This window comes from Pseudoliparis swirei, chromosome 4 (genome assembly GCF_029220125.1).
Source record: "Pseudoliparis swirei isolate HS2019 ecotype Mariana Trench chromosome 4, NWPU_hadal_v1, whole genome shotgun sequence".
Classification (NCBI taxonomy): Eukaryota; Metazoa; Chordata; class Actinopteri; order Perciformes; family Liparidae; genus Pseudoliparis; species Pseudoliparis swirei.
The window spans coordinates 3,447,570-3,466,035 of record NC_079391.1 but is presented as its reverse complement, the minus strand read 5'-3'; the positions used below and the strand labels follow the sequence as shown (position 1 = coordinate 3,466,035).

Below are 18,466 nucleotides of genomic sequence, written 5' to 3'. Positions count from 1 at the left end.
ATAATTATTCTATAATAATGTCATATTGTGACATTATTTGTGGTCAATTTACAGAATTCCAAGTTTATATTTTTCTGGTGCTTTGCTTTTAAGGAAATGCAATATTTTATAGATACATTACTTTACACACAGCCCTGATAAAGACTACGTTTTTAATTATGATCGATTATTAAAGATTTGCTTTAAACTATAACATCATAAATGTCCCCGTGCCTCCTTGTTCCAAAGGGACAATGGCCGTAAGGTTTAATGTCATCGAAAGAGGAGCCCGTTAGATTGTAAGCTCTAATCAGATGTCAAAAGATGCAAAAACCACGAGGTTCCATCCGCTCTCAGAGGCCAGCTGTCTATCAAAGGGATCACTTCCTTGCATCCTTACATCCTTGCATCCTTGCTCCCTTGCTTCTCTTCGCGAGAAGGAGAAAAGGAGAACATCGTCACCTATGAGCCTCACATTGGATGCATATGAATATAATCTACATTAGCACACCTCTCCAAGGGTTTGGCTATCTGGGTGCTAACGCTAATGCTAACGGCACATGTGTTTCCGTGTATTACCGCCATCGGAAACTTGAGGTCATCGGCCTGCAGCTATAAAACACTTCAGTCCGTCTATGTGACTTAATTGGTTAATATTCTTTTCCCTTCAACTTCTTTCCAAATGGCAACATAATCTAAACGGTGGTAAGTGAGAGACGCTGCATGGTTTTTGGAGATGCTATTTATTCATTTTTGTGTCGATGTGTGTGTTCCAACGAGCCGACAGTCCATCCAAAACATTACATTATTGTATTTATTGCGTAATCATTTCCTTCTTCATTGTGTTGAACCCATGCGGTTCCACACGTTTCAGCAGGAGATATTCAAATGTTTTATAATCTCCAAAAAGCCATAATCTTTATATTAACAGCCCGAGCGAGACTTTTTAATAAACAAACATTTGTATTTCTCTCAATTTATTTATACAAATGATGCGAGTGGAAGAAGTGAAAAACAATTAAAGTTTACACCTTCAGGCAGATAAAGGATCCACGTTGACAACACAACATTCCTCACAATGAAATGTACACATTAAAATCCAAACTACCTGCATGCCTTATTTCACTTCCACAATTATTATCCCCTTGCTTGCTGAACACCTCCCTCTATCTGTATGATAACTGACATATCATTTAATAATAATAATAATTCAGACTTCTAGAGCGCTTTTCTAGGTACACAAAGACATTAAAAACAATGTATTTCTTTTCAGGAGTGAATCAGATCAATCTAGTCTATAAATATTAAGGCTGTAAAGTATTAATTCAATAGGAACATCGACTGTTATTAATACTTGAATGTGTAGTCCTCTAAAATATGATGCAATGTAGTCTATAGAATAAAAGAAAACACTGTAAACACTTTAGCAACACATAAACATGAAAATAAACCATAAAGTCCCCTAGTGGCCAAGTGAGGCTACAGCATGATGCCAAAAATATTAAAGACACTAACAAAAGAATGCAAACGTAAACACATAAATAATACATGTTGTTGACTTGTGTGCATGTATTTCAACGAGTGTATTTTGGGGTTCCCTGCATAAGATGAGCGTTAACATTCAGCCAATCAGGACGCAGACATGTGACCAGATGAGAATGCCCGTAACGCCCCGCGGCGCCACACTCACCACAGCTTCTGGTTGACCTTCTTTTCATTTTGGAATAAAACATGAACACGAGCGACACACAAACCACGACGACTAATATGAATCACCGCAGACTGCAAAACTACAGAGAGCTCCAGGGGGCATCACGCTTTTTTTTTTAAAAATCTCTAAAAGTGCAAAAGAATATTTACTTTGAACGAAAGTGTGAGGAATATTAAATAGATGAACTTCTTTTAGACTAACAAAAACTAACAATAAATTTACTTACAAACGAGAATTTTTTTCTCAAAACCGTTTTCTTTTTTTAGCGTAACAAAGACACAAATCCAGCTTCCTGTTTGCACGCCGTCTAGTTTGGTTTCATCGAGCAGAAAAAACTGAAGCGATTAAGGTCGGATTCTACATTTGCCGTGTTTAAGCCACTCAAATCAGGAACGAGGACCCCCGAGCTCACGATGCTCTGCCTGTCTAGAATCTCCTTTTAGCATGGCGACTCCCAGGGGTGCTGGCCCCCGTCTGCGTGCGTCATGAATATTCTGTGTTTGAACACTGTCGTCCTCCAGAGCCACGGGCTGACATTAAAACTCTGTGTTTCCAAGAAACCAAATGCTAAAATGACAATTTTTTTTGCCGTGTGATGATTTGCAAAATAATAATAAAAAACGCATTTTTACGCAATAAAAACAAATTCGAAATTACACAAAAATTCAAATTACATTGAATTGCAACACGACTCGCACTACAGTGATTAATCTCACACGGTATGAATATGTTTGTTGCGTGCTTGCGAAAAAGCGTTTTAGTGAACATACATCGTGCTGTGAGGCGTGAAGATGGAGGGGTGCGCCGTCAAAATGTCCCTCCTCCAATCACAGAGCCATGTTTTTTTTGTGTCTGGCATTATAACCATAACCTGTTCATTATTACTGGCTTGGAATGCTGCTAATGCTGCTTACCCGACTTTTAACTGCATGGAAACTATCTGGTGACTTACCTGTTGACACATTTCTCACCTGGACGTCACACACCAACCGACACGGCCGTGGGTTTACTTGGACTAACCCGACGTCCCTCTTTCCTGCACTGTTTCTTATTCATTGCACTGAGAATTATTTATTTATTCCTCAAAATGTGTATTTTTTTTGTAATAAATTGTATTGCGTGAAGAGGTCATATCCACTCCGCACTTGATGCCGAGAGAGAAAAAAGCTTCGAAGGTGACTCGTGTCTTTTATGCCGAGTTGGCGTTGCCGCCGTGTCCTCGGCTCCTTCAAAATCACTCTTTTAAAAAGTGAAATCAAAAGACGGCTTTAAGTGAGCCGTGTGTCTGAAATGAAGTGAACACAGGGAGCCAGATGTGAGGTTACGGTATTTGAATGCTTGGCGTTAAAAGATAAATATATATATATATTTTACATTTTGGCCCTTTTGCTACAAATGTCACAGCCATTAGCAGCTTGTCTTAACATTTCCTTCTGAGTCTGTCCATCAGGGGAGGAAATATACATATTTTTTAGGAGGTCATTTTTTTCCCCCACTGACTGAACTCTAGAAGCATCTAAAAAGAAATTGGGGCACTTTTTGAAACTTGTGAAATAACATTTAACCTTTGTTCAAAAATAATAAATATAATTATTTAGGCTTACGGTATATGAGCAATTGTCATAAAAATGTCAATAATAAGACTTTTAGGCAGTATTCAACAGATTCAAAGTGTTTTCTTTGATTTTTTTTAACAAAAAACAAACAGAAAACATAAATCAGACAATCATATTCAATTGTCTTCTTATTTCTTTGTGGTTATTTATTGTTATTACATTTTTTAAACCAACTATTCACAATTATAACTTATTTCTATGTTTTTTTTATAATTTAAAATTATATTTATAGATTTTTTTGTGTGTACCTATCCAGTACAGACACTACAGATAGGACACACAAACAAAATGCTATTAAATCATCTAAGTTATGGGGGCATTTGTTGCCCCTCCTCGTGACATCAGGGGCAACATTATATCTCTTAGGGGCAGTTTTGAACTTTGACCTGTTGCTGCTGACTCCCATGTCTGTGATGTCACAGCTTCCCACCAGCGCACGACTCTCCCACGCTAGTGTTCAAGTAGTCGAGGATATTTAGTCGTCTCTTGCCGATTTAAGATTTCTGAAAATGGATTTTTTTTTTAAGGAACATTGTGAAAATAAAGAAACACAGTATATTTCGCCGAAATTGTGCAGAATTGTGCAACACGGAAATTTAAGCTTTTCCCATATTTGACTTCTGTATTCTGCTTTTTTGTTCCACTCTCTTCTCCCGTCACAGATGACGAACCAGCCGCACCGACGTAAGTAACTAAATAAATAGATAAATACCCTTTATTTCCGCATAAATTCTGGGATTTGAATTACCGAATTATCTGCAAATCCCTAAATCTCAACTCCTTTCTTTTCCCCCCCCGCTAGGAAAACCAATTCAACAAACAACCACAAGGACAAAAACATTCGCCAGAGGAATACAAAATAAGCAATTCACGGGGGTAAGCCGGCGTTGTCGAGGCTGTAGAGATATCTAAATATAGAAGTCATGTGAGGATTATCCCTGGTCACGCCTTCTCTGCATTTTTCTCTTCACAGGCAAAAGAAAATTGCCTAAACTGCAGTTTTTGACAACATGAAGGTATCGAGAGGTCGGATCAGTTTCGAGAAAGAAAAAAAAAGAAGCATATATCGTCTCATTTCGATGAGAAACAATATCAGCGTAACACTGGCAACAAAGAGAACATAACGGCTGTCTTAAGCATGCCTTATTCAGTCTTTCAGCGTTGGAGATTTCAGGATGACGAATAATGACGAAAAACCACCGCAAAGGTGTACACATCTTCAACGTGCCGTTCGATGTCTCCTTTATTCCTTTGGTCACACCCTCACATGAGGTGCTCCCTTTTGTATTACATATCATGTACAATGCATGCAAGATAATTACGCAATAGGATACTCAGAATAGACATTTTCTGTTGTTATCCCTCGTGTGGCTTTTTTTGCATCTGAAATGACCTGTACATGTATACGTATATATACATATATTGACGTATGTATGTATACGCATATATATATATGTGTACGATAGTTTTATTCTTGAGAATTTGTACAGCATATCATGGTCAGATGTTTGATTTTGTGACACTTTATTGTGAAGCAAGGGCTTCAATGGCAGTATTTAAATTTAATTGACAGTTATTACAGAAAAATGACTTGTGTTTTAACTATCTAAACAAAAACGATAAAAGTGTATTATTATTTGTTTCTTTCCAGAGTAACTTAGGTGTCTTGTATATGTTGAAGTATGAGTGTTCAAATGATAGCAAAATCTTTTGGAAGAAAAAAAATATTTTTTTTAATATATATATATATATATATATATATTTCCCAATTGTCACAAATTGGTTTTTAATTTTCTTTAGTTTTTTCTCTTCTTAACTGTATAGCATGGCTATAATCCTATGCAATATGTATTCTTAAATAGATATATGGAGGGCAGTTTGTTTGACTCAGTGAAGCTTTAATATTGTGGGATGGAAGCTGGCATAGCAACGTTCACCGCTGTAGCTGCATGACTCCTCTTTCAATACGGTGTACCCCCCCATGTGTGTTGCAGTGGAAATGGACCTGCGTTAAGGTGGGAAGAGAGGGACCAGAGTATATAGCCACAATCAAACATATAAGTGAGACCAATATTTTCTTTCTGAATAAAAAATGAAAAATTGAATCCAGATTTTTTTTGGGGTGGTGTTTGTAAAAGTTTGTCCCTTTTCACGATAAGCAACACGCGCTGTCTGACCTCCGCTTGACCTTTCCCGAGGTTCTCCTTCACCCCTCGAGCAGCTTCCTCAGCTCGTCTTCCACGGACTCCACGAACGCGGGGAAGCCGGGGTCCAGCAGGCAGAGGCGCAGGACGGGCTCCAGGTCCCCCGGAGCCTGAGAAGGGTCGCGGTACGCCTGAGGTAGAGTCACCGCCGACTCCCCCAGGATGTGCTGCGGAAGGTCCGACAGATAATTTAACTGATGACGTCATCAAAGAAAGTAAAAAATCAGGTGCAATTTAATAACAAAAAAATGTAAAACATGACTCTGGAGAAGTATAGACTTGACGGTATTGATGAAGCATAAGAAGTAACGGATTATGGGGACAAATGCTTGAATTTATGGTTTGTTACCTTCGCATTGAAAATGCGGAAGGTAATGTTTTGATCGCTGTGTATTTGTATGCGTGTGTGCGTGTTATTCGCATAAGTCAAAAAGTATTAAACCGAATCGCATGAAATCTGGTGGGATGATTGGTTATTATCCGGGGACCATTTGATTAGATTTTGGGATCGATCGTGTCAAGGTCAAGGTCATGAAAAGGTCAAAATCTTATTTTTACCATAGCGCGGTCAATTTCTATCCAATTGGCATGCAACAAATGCCAAAATGTTCATAATTCAATGCCCAATCTTGTGATATGCGAAGGTAAGCGCTCTACCGAGTGCCCGTTCTAGTTTGTTTTGTTTCAAATATATATATATATAAATATAAGTTTCTTTGGAATACGTTTTTTAAGCAATCATCGGTTAGGGCACTTATCAGCTCGATAGCTTCAGCCTCAACCCTCTCGGTCAGCCACAGGTATCTTTCTTCTTTTGTTTACGACTGATGGTTGTATATTTTGCTGATTGAAATAAATGAACTCAAACTCAAATTCAGTGACATAAAAAAAAAAGAAGAACAAATCATTGGGATACCTTCCTTTAAAGGTTTTAATTTAGAAAAGCAAAATTAACCGAATGCAAGTTAAAAGAAACACGAGATTACAATAAAGATGGTGCGTAGAGAACGTTCAGGATCACCAACCTGGGTCAGACGCCTGATGGTCAACGACCCTGTGACGACCTCGGGCTCCACCTCCACCTTTTCCTGTCGCGTGAGAGAAGAAACGTGTTTGCCCAACCCAGCAGAGGACCAATCAATGGCTTCCGATAGAATCAGATGCTCCACTCAAAGCCCCTTTTCATCCGCTCTGTGAACTCCTTCAGCGTGTCGCCTCCATAAAGGTCACATGGCCATTCCTTTCCTCTGTCCTTCATGTTGAGGCCGGGTCGAAGTTTGACTCGGTATCCAGACGCAAAATAACAATAAACTATTTCATCCACAGAGTGTAAACTTGAACCGGTTAGATGCTGGCATGTTGTTGTTTTGTTATTGTTTGTCTAAATAAATCAACAATTTGTCATACACATGACCAATGAACAGGGGTCATACACATGACCAATGAACAGGGGTCATCCACATGACCAATGAAAAGGGGCCATACACATGACCAATGAACAGGGGTCATCCACATGACCAATGAACAGGGGCCACACACATGACCAATGAACAGGGGCCACACACATGACCAATGAACAGGGGTCACACACATGACCAATGAACAGGGGCCACACACATGACCAATGAACAGGGGCCACACACATGACCAATGAACAGGGTCACACATGACCAATGAACAGGGGTCACACACATGACCAATGAACAGGGGTCACACACATGACCAATGAACAGGGGTCATACACATGACCAATGAACAGGTTCATACACATGACCAATGAACAGGGGTCATACACATGACCAATGAACAGGTTCATCCACATGACCAATGAACAGGGGCCATACACATGACCAATGAACAGGGGTCATCCACATGACCAATGAACAGGGGCCACACACATGACCAATGAACAGGGGTCACACACATGACCAATGAACAGGGGTCACACACATGACCAATGAACAGGGGCCACACACATGACCAATGAACAGGTTCATCCACATGACCAATGAACAGGGGTCACACACATGACCAATGAACAGGGGCCACACACATGACCAATGAACAGGGGTCACACACATGACCAATGAACAGGGGTCATACACATGACCAATGAACAGGGGTCACACACATGACCAATGAACAGGGGTCATACACATGACCAATGAACAGGGGTCATACACATGACCAATGAACAGGGGTCACACACATGACCAATGAACAGGGGTCACACACATGACCAATGAACAGGCGATAATTAAGATTAAAAGAATAGACATTTATGTCTTTTCAGTTACGGTGCGTTCACTTGCAGCGAGGAACATTTGAAAGTATGAAAGCGCGTATACCGGCTTATATTTAGAGCGTCATTCTTTTAAAAGCATATTAATGATTTAAAACTCAGCGTAAATGCACATATGAATATAACACATTTCTTATATTCTTAAGTCTTATGCAAAACTTTGGGGAATTTTCTTTCTCCCAGCACTTTTCCAAGCCTGGAAATAAACCATTTTAAAATTCCATGACATATGCTGTATTGTGATTGGCTCACGACACACAAGCTGTTCTCTATCTCAGGGCCTACTGTAGCTGTAATGTCACCTCGAAGAAAATCAGTATTTTGTAAACACCGCCATCTAGTGACCGCAACACCGTCGATTACGCAATCGGTCCGGACCGCACCGCTTAAATCACGTCACTTAAAATGACACTGAAATACATGAATTCAAAGAATGCCGCCCATTGAGCGCACACACAGATCCTCTGGGGTGTGAGTGTGGGTTTTTCCGCGGCAGACATTTGATTGACTCGAGTGCGGAGCGGTGAACCTGCGCGGCTGGCGCCGAGGCCTCGGCGGGGGGCTGATTGGAGGGGGGCGGCGGCGGGGGGGTGGCGTCCTGAGTGGTGACAGACACGTACTTCTTGAGTTCTGCCACCGCGCGGGCGCACTCCTCCGCTCCGTCGAGCTGCATCCTCATCACGCGGCTCTCTCCCTGCAAACACAAACACACACAATCTGGGTTTGTCCATCTAAATCGTACCAATGAAAACACACCCGTGTGTGTGTGTGTGTGTGTGTGTGTGTGTGTGTGTGTGTGTGTGTGTGTGTGTGTGTGTGTGTGTTAAACTGACATCTCATTAAGTAAAAGGAAGACTTCTTAGAAATTCAATGTTCAGGCGAATCCATGGATAAATAGTATTAAAGGAAATCCAGACCTGGACTACTTGCCGTTGCTTTGAATTAGTTACAGTTTAATCAATGTAAAGTATTAGGACAGTGGTTCCCAAACTAAGGCCCGCGGGCCGGAAACGGCCCGCCTCCACATTTGGCCCGGCCTCCTGAACAATACCAGAGACGCATTATGATTTTTTTTTTCAGTCTGGCCACGAAAAACCCTAGACTTTTTTCTGTGAAGAACCCAGAGAGGGGTATTTGGTTATTATATATTTCATAAATAGTGTTATTTATTTCATGACTTTTTTCTGTGAAGAACCCAGAGAGGGGTATTTGGTTATTATATATTTCATAAATAGTGTTATTTATTCCCTGACTTTTTTCTGTGAAGAACCCAGAGAGGGGTATTTGGTTATTATATATTTCATAAATAGTGTTATTTATTTCATGACTTTTTTTTCTGTGAAGATCCCGGAAAGGTTTATTAATATTTACAATAAATGTTTACATTTAGGCACCCCTGCGATCGTCACACTTTTGCTGTTACAAACTGACCCCGGCCCCCATCACAGGGAAAAGTTTAGGGACCCCTGTATTAGGACATAACTGGAGAAAATCCTCATATTTGTGCGACTCACGTTCACGGTGTATCGAAATATCAGGTTTTCAGATTTATGTTGCACTTTGACGGACCCACCGAGGAAAGGGATGGTATCCTGAGAAGAGACAAGAGGACAAAGATAATGTAAACAGGTTCCATAGGCTGGATTACATAATAAAAAATATATACACTACCGTTCAAAAGTTTGGGGTCACTTAGAAATGTCTTTATTTTTCAAAGAAAAGCACTGTTTTTTCAATAAAGATAACATTAATCAAAAATACCCACTATACATTGTTAATGTGGTAAATGACTATTCTAGGTGGAAGTGTCTGGTTTCTAATGAAATATCTCCAGAGGTGTATAGAGGCCCATTTCCATCAACTATCACTCCAGTGTTCTAATGGTACATTGTGTTGGCTAATCGACTTAGAAGAATTTCTAACCTTGTCAATGTCTTGACTATATTTTCTATTCAATTTTCAATTCATTTGATAAATAAAAGTGAGTTTTCATGGAAGACACGAAATTGTCTGGATGACCCCAAACTTTTGAACGGTAGTGTATTTTGGGGATATTTATAGCACATGTTGATGGATTTCCATGACTTTAAACCAAATTTCCATGAGCAAACATTTTGTGAATTCTCCATGTATACATGAGTATACACCTTAAATGATGCAAATGAATGAGACAACAGTTTTAATAAAATAATAGGTTTTTTACTTTTTATATAAATGTTTATTCTTTCAATCAAACTGTGTAAATGAAACATACATATAAAAAATATATATATTTTTGGGATATTTATAGCAGGGATCCATGACCTTTCCATGACGTTGAACCAAATTTCCATGAGCAAACATTTTGTGAATTCTCCGTGTATACACAAGTATAATAACCTTAAATGATGCAAATGAATGAGAATAATTTGATTAAAAGAATAAATAATCATATAAATGTTTATTCTTTTAATCAAACTGCGTAAATGAAACATAAGAATATAAAAACATTTCAAATTTCCCAAACTTGTAATGTTTTTTTTAATGACTTTTTTTTAAATTCCAGGACTTTTCCAGGTTTTCCATGAACCCTGTTTTATGAATGTTTAATTATCTTCTTCTGTACTGCTCCAAGTGAAAAGCAGCTTCATTTCCACTCGCTCTAAAATAGTTCCCTCAAGCTGTCTGCAGGGGTCTCTATTTACTTAATAACCTCACAGCCTCTTTGAGGCTCATGGAAACATGTTTTCTCACAGGGAATCAAACAATAACTTAATAGTGTGATCAGACTATTTTGATGAATGCATTTTCAAATTTAAAAGAACACTGTAGGTATATAAAAATCATTTCCCTTTGAACAATGCTAGGTGCTCTACTATATTATATCACAGTTATGCAATATAGTAATAGTGAGCTCTGGTTTCAATGCTAAACAACTCAATTTCTGGATGTGTAATTATGGAAATAAACAAGAAAGTATATCTTTTTTTTCTGCATAAACTTGTTTTCTATGGTGGTATCCAAATGCGTTATTACAATAACCAATTAGGAAACCAGATTATTGGATTTAAATGTTCATTCAGATGCAAATGTGAGTGACCGACTGTGCAGTTTGAAGTTAATTAAAGGAATAATCTGAATAAATGTGTGCAGAAATCTATCAAATGTAGATGTTCCCCCAGACAAGGCAGGAGGGGGTCACGAGATGGTTTGAGAACTATGCAAATTCATCATCATCATCATCTTTATCATCATTATCATCATCCGCGTCGGAAATACACGAGGGCAAAGGTCAAAACTGCCCCTAAGAAATATAATGTTGCCCCAGATATGACCAGGAGGGGGGCAACAAATGCCCCCATAATTTATATAATTTAATAGTGTTATATATATTTATTTGTTGGGCTGTCTTATCTTTATTGCATGTACTAGGTAGACACAAACAAATCAATAAATATATATTTTTTAAATAAAAAACAAAGAAATAAGTTATAATTGTTAAAAGTTGTTTAATAAAAGTAATAATAAATAACCACAAAGAAATATGAATGAAATGTAATATGATTGTCTGATTTATGTTTTCTGTTTGTTTTTTGTTCTAAAAATCTAAGAAAACACTTTGAATCTGTGAATCTGTAGAATGTTGCTAAAAAAGTCTTATTATAATTTTTATGACGATTGCTCATATCCTGTAAGCCTAAATAAGTATATTTATTATTTTTGAACAAAGGTTAAATGTTATTTCACAAGTTTCAAAAGTGCCCCCAATTTCTTTTTTAAAGAAAAAAGTGCCCCCTAAAAAATATGTAAATGTCCTCCCCTGATCATCATCATCATCATCATCAAAACACTAAATGAGGGAATATCTATAGGAGGAATGGCGTTGCATTCAATTTAATTCCAGTTGTTGTGTATCGGCCAAAATCACAAATTACAAATTAGCCTCAGAGGGCTTTACAATCTGTAACTATGCCATGGGGGTGAATCTGGGGCTGAATCTGGGGCTGAATCTGCTCTGGTGGCTTATAATGGTCAGAAGGTTTTAATAGAACACGTTATGTTGCTGCTGTTGTTGTTGTTTTTTCTTTGAATTGTCAACATCTCAACATTCTCCATGAGAATGAACGCCTGATATGTACATTATGAGATGCCAGTGGAACCAGAAGTACCACTGGAGCGCCACAACACCATTTGATTATGTTCTAATGACAACATATTATATATATATACCGTTCAAAAGTTTGGGGTCACTTAGAAATGTCTTTATTTTTCAAAGAAAAGCACTGTTTTTTCAATAAAGATAACATTAATCAAAAATACACACTATCCATTGTTAATGTGGTAAATGACTATTCTAGGTGGAAACGTCTGGTTTCTAATGAAATATCTCCATAGGTGCATAGAGGCCCATTTCCATCAACTATCACTCCAGTGTTCTAATGAAACATTGTATTTGCTAATCGCCTTAGAAGACTAATGTCTGATTAGAAAACCCTTGTGCAATTATGTTAGCACAGCTGAAAACAGTTATGCTGGTGATATAAGCTATACAACTGGCCTTCCTTTGAGCTTGAAGTTTGAAGAACAAAATTAATACTTCAAATATTAATCATTATTTCTAACCTTGTCAATGTCTTGACTATATTTTCTATTACATTTTCAATTCATTTGATAAATAAAAGTGAGTTTTCATGGAAGACACGAAATTGTCTGGATGACCCCAAACTTTTGAACGGTAGTGTATATATATATATATATAACAACAACAATAACAATGAAATTAAAAGCACTCTTCTGTGAAAAAAATATTTTAAAAAGAGAGACGCTAAGCTACATCGATCGCAAAGTAACCCTTCGATTTCATCAAATACAGAACATTCCAGTTGTGTTCAAAGAAAATTCCCAAAACTCTCCTTCAGAGCCCAGAAGTTCCGGAGCGTTCTTCACTGCCCCAAATCTCACAAAGCCGTCCATCATCCTCTCTGCAGCCTGACACGAATACCCGTCTGGCTCGACGCCCTGGATATCCGTGTCACCTGCCACGACTCCATTATTGAGACACCGAGGAGGCCGTCACATGTATTGGTTGTCCGTAGGGCAGGAAGTTTTTATATCTGACGGACACAATAATTGGTAAAAAAAAAAAAGCCCCGGTATCATGTTCTACTTTGAAGAAGTTGGCTCAACCGAACTATTTGTGGTCATTGTTTTCACACGTCAAGTCTGTGTTCTATGAGGCATGTGAGATGTAAATTGAATGGCATGCACATTCTGGCTAAACCTGAATACCACATCACATATTTTAAGTGCATTTTAGGTTAATGTGAGCATAATACATAAACAGGGTTCATCCACATGTTGATTAATGGATTTCCAGGACTTTAAACCAAATTTCCATGACCAACCATTTTGTGAAATCTCACACAAGTATATACCTTAAATGACACATATGAGACAATAGTTTAATTAAAAGAATAAATATTGATATACATGTTTATTCTTTTAATCAAACTGCGTAAATGAACATATGAATAAAACATTTCCAAGGACTTTTCCAGGCCTGGAAATAATAATAAAAAATTAAAATTCAATGACTTTTCCAGGTTTTCCATGACCGTACGAACTCCATATATTACATCACTGATTTTGAACCTAAAGCCCCAAAAGTTCTGAGGGACATTTGGCGTGACCCAAGCAAAACAATCTGATTTAATGTCACCAGGGTTGAGCAGAAACGTTGTGCTCTTCAGCAGAACATGTCTCAAGGTCTTCATCCAAGCCTTAAGAAATTAGATTTATGTTACGCCACAGAACTATAGCTGTCGGACATAAAGTCGACAGCCCTCAGACTTTTTAAAAGAAATTCTGGCATTACAATCTTTTTTAGGCTTTTATTGGATGATCTGCTTTTGTTTTTATGTGAACCGTAATCTCGACTTTTTTCTTGTTTTATGTGTTTTTTTCCTCGTCTCATGTTATATTTTTACGGTTCTGTTTTTCCCCCGCCTCTGTGATTGCCTGCTCCGCCCTGATTGGTCCCACCTGTGTCCAATCTCCCTCCTCTTATTGTGTATTTATTCTGAGTGTCAGTTGGTTGTCTCTCTTTGGGAGAAGTTATAGCGTTAGCGGTCAAATGTTTTAGTTTTTTCTATATTGGATTTGTCTTCTGTTGGTGCCTGTTTTTGGAGTGAATTAGTAAATTTATTATGTGTCATAAAATTATTGAACACTACGTGCTGCCTCGTCATCAGTATTTGGGTCCAAACTATGCCAATTTTTTATTTATTTATTTAACCTGCAGGAAATGCCTCATTGAGATTAAAAATCTCCTTTACAAGAGTGTCCTGGCCAAGACAGCAGCAGTAGCACATTACACAAAGTTTCATACAATACAACATAAAACAGTGACAGACAATATCAACATGTAAAAAATTTTTTTTTTTTTAGATCAGCCTGAATAAAGCCACACAAAAAATTTAAAAGGTACGCTTTCTCTTTTTTCATTTTGTCAACATTTTGATTATCCTATGTTGATAATATTTTGAACCAAAATCATGTTAATCAAATTAAATTGTATCAATTATTAATCTTTCAGAATGTAAATTGTATCGAGTGAAATGACATAACTGGAATCATCTATAAAGTAAATAAAATGTATGGTATTAAATCTTAACTAAAGTTTCTGAAAGCTCAAAATAAAGAAGTTTAAACATGCAGTCTATCAGCATCAGTAAAATAAGGCGTAGTCGCTAGGTGTATGCACATATCAGAAAATGTAAAACAAAACAATAACAAAGTAAGTCTAGCGACACGGTCTTCTTACCAAGCTTTCCTGTCCTTGCAACACCAGCAGGTATCCAGATTTCACAATCGTGAGGAACATTTCTGGTCCGTTGTCATTTGCCTCAAAGACCTGGTGGAAATAAAAGATCATATTAGCCGGTTAGTGAGTAATTGCTTTTCCTGATTAACTTATGATGGGTTTATCTATTCATATTAAGGTGGCCTAAATAAGACAATCAATTAGCATTGAGCTATACACTTCCTTCTGATGTGGTTTTATAAAATCACGAGTATCTAGAATCTAATAATTGTATTATTAATCAGTTGATAAAATCTTGCCGTTCCAGCCTCACAAATTGCCTTGAACTGTATATTACACACTGTATTGTGCTTGGAGTGTAAATGCACCGAACTAATTCGGAGATGTAGCTCTAATACTATACTTGGTTACTGTCTTCACACTAAACATACAGGTACAGTTTTCCATCTAGTTAGATATTTTTCATGAAAGGCACAACGGCATCCATAGAAACATCTGCATTCCCAGTTCACAGGTAAAAATGTAACTTGGATACTTAACAAGTAAAAGATAATTAACAAGTGAGGGGAAATATTGACAATTGCGAGACAGACTTCCACAAGTAATCAACATAGTCGCCAAATAGTTTTATCTTAACTGTGAAAAAGTTGACAAGTCTCTATAAGGCTGTGGTCATAGATTTATAACGTAGTTGTTTATTCTGACATTTGGTTTGCCCATGTAAAAAACAGTTTTGCATTACATTATTACTAGTGCTGTGAAAAATAACGCGTTAACTCAGTTAATCCAATTACAGGTTTAACTAGTTTTTTTAATTTTTACGCATTTAGCGCATGCGCAGAATGAGCTTCCAATCCGTCTGTTGTTGGTCGTTGGGACGAAAAAAAAGTCACTTGCAAAATGAGCTTCCAATACACCACTTCAATCTGAACTCTGTCCGCTCTCATGCAGACGGTCTGTTCATCGGTAATGATCCTTCCGCAGGTTCACCTCCGGAAACCTTGTTACGACTTTACTTCCTGTAGATCAGGGTCTCAACACGTCGATCGCGACCTGCCAGTCGATCGCGGCGTAGTGTCGGTAGATCGCATGACATTAAAGAGATTGGCCTGCCCCTGACATGTTCTCTAGAGCACGTCTTTGTTCTTTATTAAACTAAACGTCTGTTGTTGATCGTATCTCCACAGCAGCATGTCATCTCTGTCTCTACGTTGCGTTAACACTTATCGATCTCCGTCTGGCGCGCCACAGAGCTCCGTAGCGCGCATCGGGACCGAGCAAAAAAAGTCACTTGTCAATCTGTCCACCTTTAGATTGTATCATGGTGGAGTTAATGGTTGACAAACAAGAAAAATGCTCTGTTTAACCCTCCTGTTACCTTTACATTTACTAACATATTTTACCCTCGGGGTCAATTTGACCCCAGCAATTAAAACCTCCAGAAAATTATTAGAATTAATATTGTTTCCCAAGTTTAAGTGTGAGGTACTTTATGTTTGTTTGTTGACTACCTAAATAGCCCTTTAAATAAATAAAAAGTTGATATTTCTGATATGTTTGACACAGTGAAAACAGCCTGGGGTCAAATTGACCCCAAAGAACACCGACATTAAACATTGAATGGGGTCAAATTGACCCGAAAGGTAACAGGAGGGTTAAACATTCTGTTTAGGATGAAGATGTATTAATGTTCCATATGGAAGAAAACTGCTAAATAACTGCTGAGTTGCAGCACCATTGTATAGAAGAATGTATAAATGTATATATCCGTCTTTTGTCATAAATCTCTATGTTCTCACAAAATATACCGAGAATATCGGTAATATGTGATTAATCATGATTAATCCACAAAAACCTGTGATTAACCCGATTAAAAATGTTAATCGTTTCACAGCCCTAATTATTACTACTCACGCTTGGATCCAAAGCTATTTGGAGTAGTATATATATATTTGACTTAAAGCATGTGAAACATGTGAATGCAACACAAAATTGCTGTAATAAGTATCAAGAAATTGTCCACTAGTCTATTATTTTAAAATGGAAGTCCAGTTTATAAAGTACAATAAATAATGACCAGATGATGGTTCTTTAAATGGTTTACTTTGCCTGACCAAAGGTATTTATCTCACTTAGTGTTAACTTAGAGGCATCTTCATTAGACATTTGAAATGAAAAGCACAGATGTAAGTAATCCAATTGATTGCTGAATTCCATTTAGCCATGTTGTGCATGTTGGCTCATTGCTTACTGGGACACTTGTATTTCCAATATATTTTTATTTCTGTGTCTTGAAGTGTTATTTGAGTACCAGAAACTGAAATGAAAACAATGCTTTTTAGCTTCCAGAAACTGTCTTCTCTCAAGACGAGTGGAAAGAAAAGATCCAAAATGCACATTGAGGTGTATACACTACAGCTACAAACAAAAAGCTGTCAGCAAATTTCAGGTGTATGTGCAAAATGTGTTAACTTAGTTTTATCTCAATTAACGTTACTTTTTCCACGTACTCAGGGCAGGCCTCCACTAATGTAATACTTACTGCTAGCCAACAGATACCAAACTTTCCAGTTACCACTATATTCTGATGGATGTATTCAAACATCATACATAGCTTGATTTATATCATGGTGTTAAGACTATTGACGATGTATTTTCTGATTCATGGAGTGGTAAAAATAGAGGCCTCGGTTGAATATGTTTAAACATAACATACAGGCCTTTTCAACTGGGGACGTGTCACGGTGATATCTAGCTTAGCTAACTAGCAGTTAAATGTGGGGTATCTCCTCTTAAAACAAGCCCCTGGGAACTTAAAATGACACCAACAGTTTATTTATTTTGAGAACAAAATGTAAGTTACAAGACCGTACATGACTGTGTGACGTGCTGTGAAATCGTGCTATAATAAATTAGATTGTGTTATTTGGGCCTAACCGGAAGTTAGCTCAATAGCGAACAGTAGCTTTAGCCACTCTATAGCTAACTGGTTTGAGGCCCTCCGCGCACGCGCCAGAACCGTTAAACGTCCGTTACCTTCCACTGCTTCCCCCCCGTGGAGTCTGGAATACACCGCCCGTAGCGCTTCAACCTCCATGACGGACTGGTGGTCATTTCCAGGGACGTTCAAGGCGTTGTTTTTGTCTGTATATAACTAACCGGCTTAGCGTAGTTAGTGTAACGCCTGGTTGTTGTTTTTACGTAACGCTATTCCCAAAAACACACGTAACAAATAACATGACATCCTTATTGGATAACTTAGAATAGACAGACTGCAATTGTCTGCAATTTTCTTTTTGGAAACGAAGATAACGGAATGGTATGTTCCGAGTTGATTTTATTGTTTATAGTTCCTGTCATAATATCTGGACGAATTTAAGTGTTGGTGCTTAGAGGCTTTAGCTATTTACAAGGGAGCGTCTATGAAAAATACTGTTGAATATTATTTGAAGTCGGGGCTTGGTTGGCATTATACACATATTGCAAGAGTGCAATGAATTATTGGAATACATATTGCAGGGATTATGCAGTGTGGTTTTTGATTATATTTACAGTATAATCATCATTCTGATCTCGTTTATTCTCAGGTCCAGATGCTGACTTGACAGCAGGTGAGACATGACACAAGGTAAGAAGAGGGATAAAGTTCACAACTAACTTAATACATTAAATGTGCTGACTGTTAAGTGTATTAAGCTTTGTTTTGCAACCCCGCTGTATAGTTATTTTGTTTAGTACTCTATTCTCTTGAAATTGCACCATAGCCATGTGGTTTGATTAATAAAAGGATAAAAAGGGGCTATTTGGTATATGTGTATTAACTGAAATCACACAACAGAAATGAGTCTCACC

At 37.8% G+C, this 18,466-nt stretch overlaps 2 protein-coding genes across 2 annotated transcripts in view; one reads left to right on the top strand and one right to left on the bottom strand.

Annotated features, from left to right (window-relative positions):
* Positions 1 to 5,411, top strand: part of nptnb (neuroplastin b) — a 46,770-nt gene extending 41,359 nt beyond the window's left edge. Inside the window, exons 7-9 of the mRNA XM_056411991.1 lie at positions 3,969 to 3,990; positions 4,109 to 4,182; positions 4,280 to 5,411. Coding sequence (XP_056267966.1) covers positions 3,969 to 3,990; positions 4,109 to 4,169 — 83 coding nt within the window. The 3' untranslated portion in view covers positions 4,170 to 4,182; positions 4,280 to 5,411. The remainder of the gene's footprint in view (positions 1 to 3,968; positions 3,991 to 4,108; positions 4,183 to 4,279) is intronic.
* rec114 (REC114 meiotic recombination protein) lies at positions 5,047 to 17,728 on the bottom strand. Its single transcript, XM_056412678.1, has 6 exons — positions 17,651 to 17,728; positions 14,615 to 14,704; positions 9,327 to 9,404; positions 8,342 to 8,506; positions 6,536 to 6,598; positions 5,047 to 5,677 (listed from the first exon to the last, which is right to left on the bottom strand). Exons 1-6 carry the CDS (start codon positions 17,726 to 17,728, stop codon positions 5,513 to 5,515), a joined length of 639 nt encoding a protein of 212 aa, XP_056268653.1. The 3' UTR covers positions 5,047 to 5,512.
* Positions 17,729 to 18,466: the final 738 nt, after the last annotated feature.

Excerpts from the sequence above, each read along its gene's own strand:
- rec114 (XM_056412678.1), bottom strand. The coding sequence starts at position 17,728 with ATGACCACCAGTCCGTCATGGAGGTTGAAGCGCTACGGGCGGTGTATT. Across the intron at positions 14,705-17,650 it reads CGGGGGGGAAGCAGTGGAAG|GTCTTTGAGGCAAATGACAA; the intron begins GTAACGGACGTT and ends TATTTCCACCAG. Across the intron at positions 8,507-9,326 it reads TATTTCGATACACCGTGAAC|GGAGAGAGCCGCGTGATGAG; the intron begins GTGAGTCGCACA and ends TTGTGTTTGCAG.